This window comes from Branchiostoma belcheri, unplaced genomic scaffold, assembly GCF_001625305.1.
Source record: "Branchiostoma belcheri isolate BF01 breed outbred unplaced genomic scaffold, Haploidv18h27 scaffold27, whole genome shotgun sequence".
Classification (NCBI taxonomy): domain Eukaryota; kingdom Metazoa; phylum Chordata; class Leptocardii; order Amphioxiformes; family Branchiostomatidae; genus Branchiostoma; species Branchiostoma belcheri.
In genome coordinates, this window is record NW_017803876.1 from 3,136,230 (window position 1) to 3,144,336 (window position 8,107).

General features: G+C 43.9%; 1 protein-coding gene across 1 annotated transcript in view; it reads right to left on the minus strand.

Moving 5' to 3' along the window:
• Positions 1–7,621, minus strand: part of LOC109472149 — an 8,578-nt gene extending 957 nt beyond the window's left edge. The window contains exons 1-13 of the mRNA XM_019771723.1: positions 7,450–7,621; positions 5,181–6,441; positions 4,937–4,993; positions 4,425–4,580; positions 3,003–4,164; positions 2,806–2,892; positions 2,453–2,539; positions 2,048–2,151; positions 1,779–1,854; positions 1,484–1,572; positions 1,067–1,198; positions 514–660; positions 19–120 (exon numbers count right to left, since the gene is read on the minus strand). Of these exons, the coding sequence (XP_019627282.1) occupies positions 19–120; positions 514–660; positions 1,067–1,198; positions 1,484–1,572; positions 1,779–1,854; positions 2,048–2,151; positions 2,453–2,539; positions 2,806–2,892; positions 3,003–4,164; positions 4,425–4,580; positions 4,937–4,993; positions 5,181–6,395 (3,414 nt within the window). The 5' untranslated portion in view covers positions 6,396–6,441; positions 7,450–7,621. The remainder of the gene's footprint in view (positions 1–18; positions 121–513; positions 661–1,066; positions 1,199–1,483; positions 1,573–1,778; positions 1,855–2,047; positions 2,152–2,452; positions 2,540–2,805; positions 2,893–3,002; positions 4,165–4,424; positions 4,581–4,936; positions 4,994–5,180; positions 6,442–7,449) is intronic.
• Between the last annotated feature and the right edge of the window lie 486 nt (positions 7,622–8,107).

The following is an 8,107-nucleotide window of genomic DNA, read 5'->3' on the forward strand; positions in this document are numbered from 1 at the left end:
TCTTTCTCTTCTTCTTGCCGTTGTCAGGTTTGTCTGTTTCTCTTTGCTGTTTGTATTATTATTGCCGGTGCCACCATGGACTCTTGTGTGGCCATTAAGCCCTTGTCTTGTAGGGAAAGTCTGAAGACAAGCCAACAGCATTCAGGTCAGAAAACATAACATCCTACAAAAGAACTTATTATGTACAGAAAATATTACCAGTGCCTTAAGGCAGGAGATCACCTTTTCTGCAAATTCTTCAAGTATATTCAAAAGGTTTAGGATATGGACTATAATATCTTTACAGTACAGAAGAATAAATCTTATATCATGGTAGAGTTATACATGTCATAAAAATATAAAAGAGGAATAAATGAAGGCTTCACATTGTGCTAATGCTTCTTTCTGACACATTCCAAATCTTATACCCTTACCCCATAAATACAAATAAAAATATGGTTGGCTTTGCACTCCCTTTTAAAAAATATATGCCATGATGATAAATTGTGCGAAGAGCAAAGCCCTGAAACTTACCGCATTACATCCTTCAATTGTGCAGCAGAAGACGTGGCTGGGTTCAGGAGTGGGTGACGAGGGTTTGACAAAGCTGCTGTCAGGGCTGACAAACTGTGGTAAGATGGTTCTAGGAGTCTCCACTTCTGAGTCAAAGGATATTGATCGCTATGGGGAGAGAACAAAGTACCTTCAAAACTCTTCAAAAGAACAATAGATCTACCCACTACACTTGGTGCATTTTTCAAAATACATGATTGTATATCTAAAATTGATTGTGGAACATTTTGGTCATTCAACAATCTGAGGGTAGACTCCCTAACTGCAAGTTGGGCTAGTACTCTATAAGACATCAATATTGCAACTCACAAATTGCTTTACCTACTCCCCTATCTACATATCCCCTACTATCTCCCCTACTATTACTATCTACAATACAACCTTCAATGCACTACTCACCTTACCATTTTCCTTCCTGACACAGTGCTTTTCCAGAAGATTTTGAACTGGCTCCTGAGGTAAAGTTGCTAAGTACTAACCAAAGACTTTGAGAGAAAGCGAGGGACAGACTTACCCCCCACTGTGCTTCCTCCGCCCGCCTGGCCTGCAGCCGAGTCCGTCCCAGGATGACTTTGTCTTTCTTCCCCGTCGTGTGCTTCCAGCGATAGTAGAACTCCACACACTGATCAACAGTCTTGTTTGGGAGCTGCAGAAATATACAAAACGTACACAACCACATTTAACGCTTTTCCGTCAAAGCAGATATGGACCAGAAGAATGATAGATTTGTAGCTTGATTGAGTTATGTTGTTAGGTTGGTTCTAGTACTGGTTGGATGTCAAGGAGCTTAGTATTTTAACATACACCAATATAGAATATGTTGTGTTTGGATTAATACTATAATAAGTGCAGGAACATTCTACCTTCTGCAATCAAGCATAATTGTAAACACACCATGGCAGTTGAATAAAAAATGAGGAAGAAAACTTACAAATTCTTTGAAGTCACTGAAGCTCTTCCCATACTGCTTGATGGCCTCCTCAAAGTTGGCCTTGTCCTTCTTGTTCCATCTAGTCGAACCTGATATGTGAATAGTTTATGTTATGTAGACTAGACATGGAAGGATGTCTGCATCAATTGGAACTACATGTAGCTATGATTGTTTATTAACAAATAACATAAAATAAAACAAATAAAATACAAATGACATTGGAGGAAATTCTTTGACTTGAAAAAAGGATGGTACCCCAAAATGTCCTTATCACAGAAATGACTCATTTAAGTACCTGAATAGTGATATGTCTGCATGAAAGAATCCTTGGGAAGCAAGGCTGGTTTTGTCATCAGTTTAGGCACTGCCGTCTGGATGGGAAAGAGTCAGAATTACTAAAAGCATGCACAGATCAAAGTACATTAGGGACCAAGTAGCTTACTTTGAGAAATTTCATATATAAAGTAAAAAGCATTAAAAAACATATCCAAGTTTTGTATAACCATGGCTTATAATCTGCAGCAAAAATCTTTATTTGAATAAATCTGGTTCCTGTGGACTCACCATGATGTCCCCGTTACACCTGTACAACAGGTGGAAGGCATACTCCTTGTTCCGCCCTCCCAGGGGGGCGACTTTAGAACAAGCTGTTTCCAAGTATGCTCTCACTAGTAGGGAGAAGGGAGACCACAACTTAGAAAGTTTGTTGGATTGTGAACAATTGCACTTCAACAAAGACATAAGCATCTCTTTACATGAGTTGTACAAGAACAATACAGATGAGAACATTCAGACTTGTCTTAACTATCATCCTTGAAAGACCCAGTATACGCTGCATATACGGTAATTAAAACAGGTTGCAACAGGTACAATATACAATAATGGCCACATTCTAAACATAAAAGATGACAAAATCAAACTATGATATGATTCTTCTTTTTTAAGCAAATTTATTCTGGTGACACCTACCTTCCTTATCAGTCAATTTCTCCACACATTCCGGGTGGAACACCAGCTCAGCTTTCTCTTCTTCCTTTAGAGCATCTGCTTTGTTTTCTGAATGATAACAACATTGTGTAAATGCTAAGGGGTTCCAATAGTTGCCTAAAGATATATAAAACTTTGCACTTTTATTTAATTTCATATTGGCAAAGGAGGACTGACTTCTATCATATACATGTATATGTTAAGACTGACATGTTTGTGGATAACAGTTAAACAATTAACAGGTGGGCTCTGGTATAGCAAGAACAACTTGGCAGTATTGAAATACAATACGTCATAACCAAATTGATGATTGGTCGCAAGCAGTATTTACTTACTATTGCATTCTGGGATCTGCCTGGAATCTGCCTGGAAGTTGGGCCCAACGTTGACCTTTGGCCTGACCCCTGCGTCCTGCCAGCTCCCTACAATAGTACATGATCCACCTTAAGTTTGTGTGTTCTACTGTAGGCAAGGAAGTTCTCATCAATGAAAAGACAGACACAAAAGAGCATGATGAGAAGGTGCTACTCACATTGTCTGCTGAAGAGTAAGTTAGGACTGGGACTCAGGAAGGGTGTGGAGGGTTGTCTGGGCACAGGAGTCAGCAACTTCTCGTTCTCGTTCTTGCAGAACGTGCTGAAGTACAGGCCCGACCCGACCCGGATGGGGCTCAGCATGGGCGGGGGCGTGTATGGGGGCTCTGCCCCCTGTGCCTGGGTGAAGATGAAGTCCCCGTTCAGGGCGCGAGGCGACCTCATGTGCGACTGGTACACGATGGGTCCCACAGCGACGTGGGCGTTCACACTGTCCGGAATGTTTAACGCTGGAGGTTTTCGTTTGCGGGGCACTGGTGGTGCGGAGGACTCGGGAGCCTGAGGACTCATAGTGTCTGCTTCAGACTTTGCCTTCTTGGGCAGAACAGGAGACACTGATATGACAGGCGTTCTCCACACTTCTCCTGTGGAAGACGCCTGGCTTCTGACGACGGGTTGGGCAGAATATATAATCGTACTAGCTTCACTGGAGTAGCTGGTGGCTGCACCTGCAGGAACCGCAAGTCCTGCAGAAGTAAAGGGTAGGGAGAAACTAACTGAGCTGGAGCTGTGGGACTGTTGCTGTAGTGCAGAAGGGCCAACAGTGGTATAGCTGCCTTGATTCGAATAGTCTTGAGCTAGCAGTGAGGCAACCACATTTGCTATTTCCTTTGTAGAATCTGTAGAGGACGTGACGGGAGACAATTGTGGTTGCTGTCTCACAATGCTCGCCTCGTAGTTTGGAAAGTCCATTCTTTCCAACTCCGGTGGCCCGTCACTGTCTGACTGGCTACTTCCTCCTCTCTGTGAGCCCACATGGTGTTGCCGTTTCAGGGCCGAGTAGCTGCCAGGTAGATGAGTGGTCGTCTCGGGCAAACGTATCTCAGTCTTAACGGTTGGTTTTGATTCCTTTGACGGATACAGATAGTCTGACAGGACAGCTCCTGATTCGTTTCCCCCAGCTCCGTGATGTAGCAGAGCTGGATTGGATGCTGAATGACCGGCTGCCAGGGATGCTACAGTAGCTGTCCCCATCACCAGGGACTGCAGCACAGGGTGGGCAGACTCAGGCAGCTGCTCAGGGGTTCCTCGCTCCTCGTTCCCAATAGCTGCCACAGTCTGGGTCAGTGCAGCCAGACTTTCTGAGGAGGCATCTTTCTTCTGATATTGGAAAGGACAAAGTAAACCCAAGTTTACGTCTGGCTACTTAAGAAACCTGGCAATCTATCTAATCATTCTGACCTAAGCAAGTTTTGAAGATATACGTCTGAAGCAGAGTTACACATGAGAATTCTACATCAAAACCATTTCATATCTAAAATTGAACCATGCTATCATCCAAATTCTATAATGATGTAAAAGAGAGAAGAAACACTGGAGGCACAAAATGTACAACCTCTATCTATTTTGTTTCTGCTCACCTTATTCTTCTCATAACCCCCATGAAGTCTCATGTGTCCGTTGAGGGCTGGGAGGCTGCGGAACTGACGACCACAGGTCTGGCACTCCACAGGCTTCTGGGGCGCAGCAGTCGTCTGGGCTGGGAGAGTCGTCTTACTTCCCGGGACAGGGGCTTGCTGTAAAATTGTAAGTAACATATCAGCTTCTGTAGACATTGAAATCAGGATCATAGCTTCATAATTTCAATCATTATTTTAAAATCAGAATTACTGTGATTTCAAACATAGCAGAATGGTAATTCACATCATAAATTTTCCTCTCCACAATCACTGATAAGCTGCATTGATCTGGAACAACAATATTGCGACAATACACATAACAATCATATCAACAATCAACAAAGTATCAAGTCATAATACAGCACCAGATACAGCAATCAGGCTGTACCTGCGATCAAGAATATACCGTCTGGTAATACGCTCAGCTGTGATTGGAAACGGATGGTCAGTAGTAGAATGAGTTTTTCACATACCCTCGACCACTGACTATGGTTACTTGTCAGCAAGGCTTGAAGTTCGTACGGAAAAGACTGCAAGAAAAATGTAATCAAATCACAAACCAGGATTGGGCTGTCTAATGGAGATATGACAACCGTCCTTATTTACCCTTAGCCTATATTTCACAAAAGAAAAGTGCTACACCAAAACAAGACAATGCTTCGGCATTAGAGGTTGTTAGCGTCAGGTTAGCAAGCTTTCTATGATGATCTATCTTACCTGTTGCCAGGGGCCCCCTTGTGTTGCGCTGAATCCCACAGGTGGTGGTGCTGGGACCTGTCTTTTGTCATCTAAAGCCTTTGCTTGTGCCTGGGCAAGTCTTTGGGCCACCTGTGCATTGTTTGCTGCCTGATTATACTGCAGTTGAGATGTAGCCTGCACACCTAACTCCTGCTTTATCTGTGGCTGACCAACAGTCTGGGACACTTGCATCTGGTTGGCAATGTGAGCCATCTGTGCCTGGCTTACAGATGGAGTGATCCGATGTTCTACCTGCGAAATATGTGCCTGGTTTGCAACTTGACCCAACTGCACCTCTGTTGTAGCCTGAGCCATCTGTGCTTGGCTCACGGCTTGGGCCATCTGCCTCTGGTTTGCTGCTTGACCCATCTGCATTTGTGCCTGGTCTGTGGCTTGAGACATCTGTATTTGCATTCCTGACTGAACTGCATGGGTCTGGTTTGCTCCTCGAGCCATTTGCGCCTGGTTTGCAGCCTGGATCATCTGCACCTGGTTTGCACCTTGAACCACCTGTGCCTGGCTCACACCCTGAACCCTGTGAGCTTGGTTTGCTGCCTGTGTTATCTGTGCCTGTGCCATCTGTGTGTGGCTTGTAGCTTGGCTTGTAGGTGGCATATATGCCGGTGGTGCCTGCGAGAACACTTGCTGAGGGAGAACCATTTGTGTGGAGCCACCGTTGGCTGCTGCTACCAGCTGGGAAGCAAAGAAACTGTCCAAGTTGACAGTGTATCGTGGCTGAGTCCCGCTGGTGGGTTGGTCTTGCAGGGCCCAGCCGCTGTACGGAGCTCCCGGCTGCGGGGGACGTTCCTGGTACACCGGAGGCTGCGGCTGCGGCTGCTGCTGCTGTGCTCTCCTTGCAAACTGGGCAAGAGACTGCATTGCCTCTCCGTGAGATCTCTGCTGAGCCTGGCTGCTTGTCACTGCAGCCTCTTCAGGAGGTCTGGGTACCGATATCTCAGTGCTGGGCGACGCCACCTCTCCTGCCTGGCTGTAGGAGGGCTGAGGGTCTCGGCTGGTGGATGGGGGAGGCATGGAACTGGCAGCAGGAGGCACTCCCCTGGTCATGGCAGTCATGGCCTGCTGGGGAGACGGAGGGGAGGGCAGGTAGAAGGGCCCCAGCTCGCTGTGGTGCAGCTCAAAGTGCCGGCGGAGGGAGCGGGTGTCACAGTAGCTCTTGTCACAGCCTGGAACCATGCATGGGAACGGCTTCCTCTCACGATGGGTGTTAATGTGGCCATTTCTGTATGAGGAGAAATTATACTGGTTCAATACAACTGTTATAGACTCTTTACAAAGGTTTAAAATATAATAGCAGATAGCATTAAAAACATCTAACAATCTTCCACAGTATAATCAATACAGCTTTGCCACAACTCTCAACTTTTCTCATCTCTTACATTTCTTAGAACAACTTACAGACTTCTACATTTTTTCTATGTAATGTCCTGCACAATTCAGCCGTTTTGGCTTCCATGTTTGAGACAACATTACTTGTTTTTATTAAAATAAACCATTCGTATTCTGTATACCACAATGACTAATGTGATATACATGTACAATATGCTTGCCGGGAGATGAGCCAACATTACCATGTTCCTTTCATCCTTCTAATTGAATCAGACATAATTTGTATGCGAAGAATACTTAATGTAGCTTTGAGCTGTTTTTATGCAGTATACATGGAACGTATGCAAGGCACGTACAAGCACAGGGGCACATTCATCACCACAAAATGGTACCATGAATCAACCCAACAATTGACAATACAAGGTTGAACAACCTCTATTTGTTACTTGACTAAGGAAAGCCAACGTCTAGGTCTAGAAAAGTACTAATTTTGCCACTTGCAAACGGGACTTAAGAAAGTATTTTACAAGATGGTCTGTACCATGTTGGAATACAAAAATATATATGAGATAATATTACAGTGGCTGCATCTGTTTCCCATTTAAAAAAGCAGAATTACTCAAAATGGTACATACAGCTGATTTGCATGTTATGAATTGACAACTCATCTCAAAAGTCTAACAAAAAGTTTGGAAACTGACTCTACAGTCTTATTACACACTATTTATGATGTTTTCTTTTTACGTCTATGTTGTCCTTGGACATTTATACATGCTTAGGATTAAATAAAATTTCAACAACAAAAAAACAGATGATCACTCTATGTGCAAGATCCGCAAGATATGACTTTGTTCTCCTGACAAAAAAAAATCATGTTAGTTGATCTAAGATCAATACTTACAAGTGGTCTTGTCTCTTGAAGGCCTTGCCACAGATCTGGCAGACATACTTGCGTTCCTCACTATGCGTGGACCTGTGCTTGGCGAGGGAACTAGATGAGCTGAATGTTTTCCCACACTGCGGACAGTCCACGGGATGACGGGAGGGCGAACCACGGGCTGGCCGACCTGCCCGCTTCTGGAATGACGGACATTAGCGTTCAACTACTGGCTCACTACTACTCTGTAGAATTATAACCATTAGGACCAAATGTAGGACTTCACCATCAATATCTTCTGTAGGGCTCGACATACCCATTAGCAACCTGTAATTTGCAAAACTGTTTTTGAGACTGCAGGTGAAACTATAAATAACTTGATAAAAATTCAGGCTTGACATTACAAATGGCAATCTAGCCATGAACATGCAGTAGCATACTAAAGCCTGCGTCTAGACTCTAGTAGCTTGTGGAGATGGTTTGTATTCCACATAAGCACAAGATTTGAGCACTTAAAGTAAAGGATCATAAACTTAAACTTCCAGGAAAGGGCACATGGAGACAACGTGAAAGATGTAGCACTTTATAATAAAAGTTCAAGTTACATCACCCTGCTCAGAAAAAAAAACTTCAAAGTGCTATAAATCTACAAAAGTATGGCATATTAACACTTGACTATTTC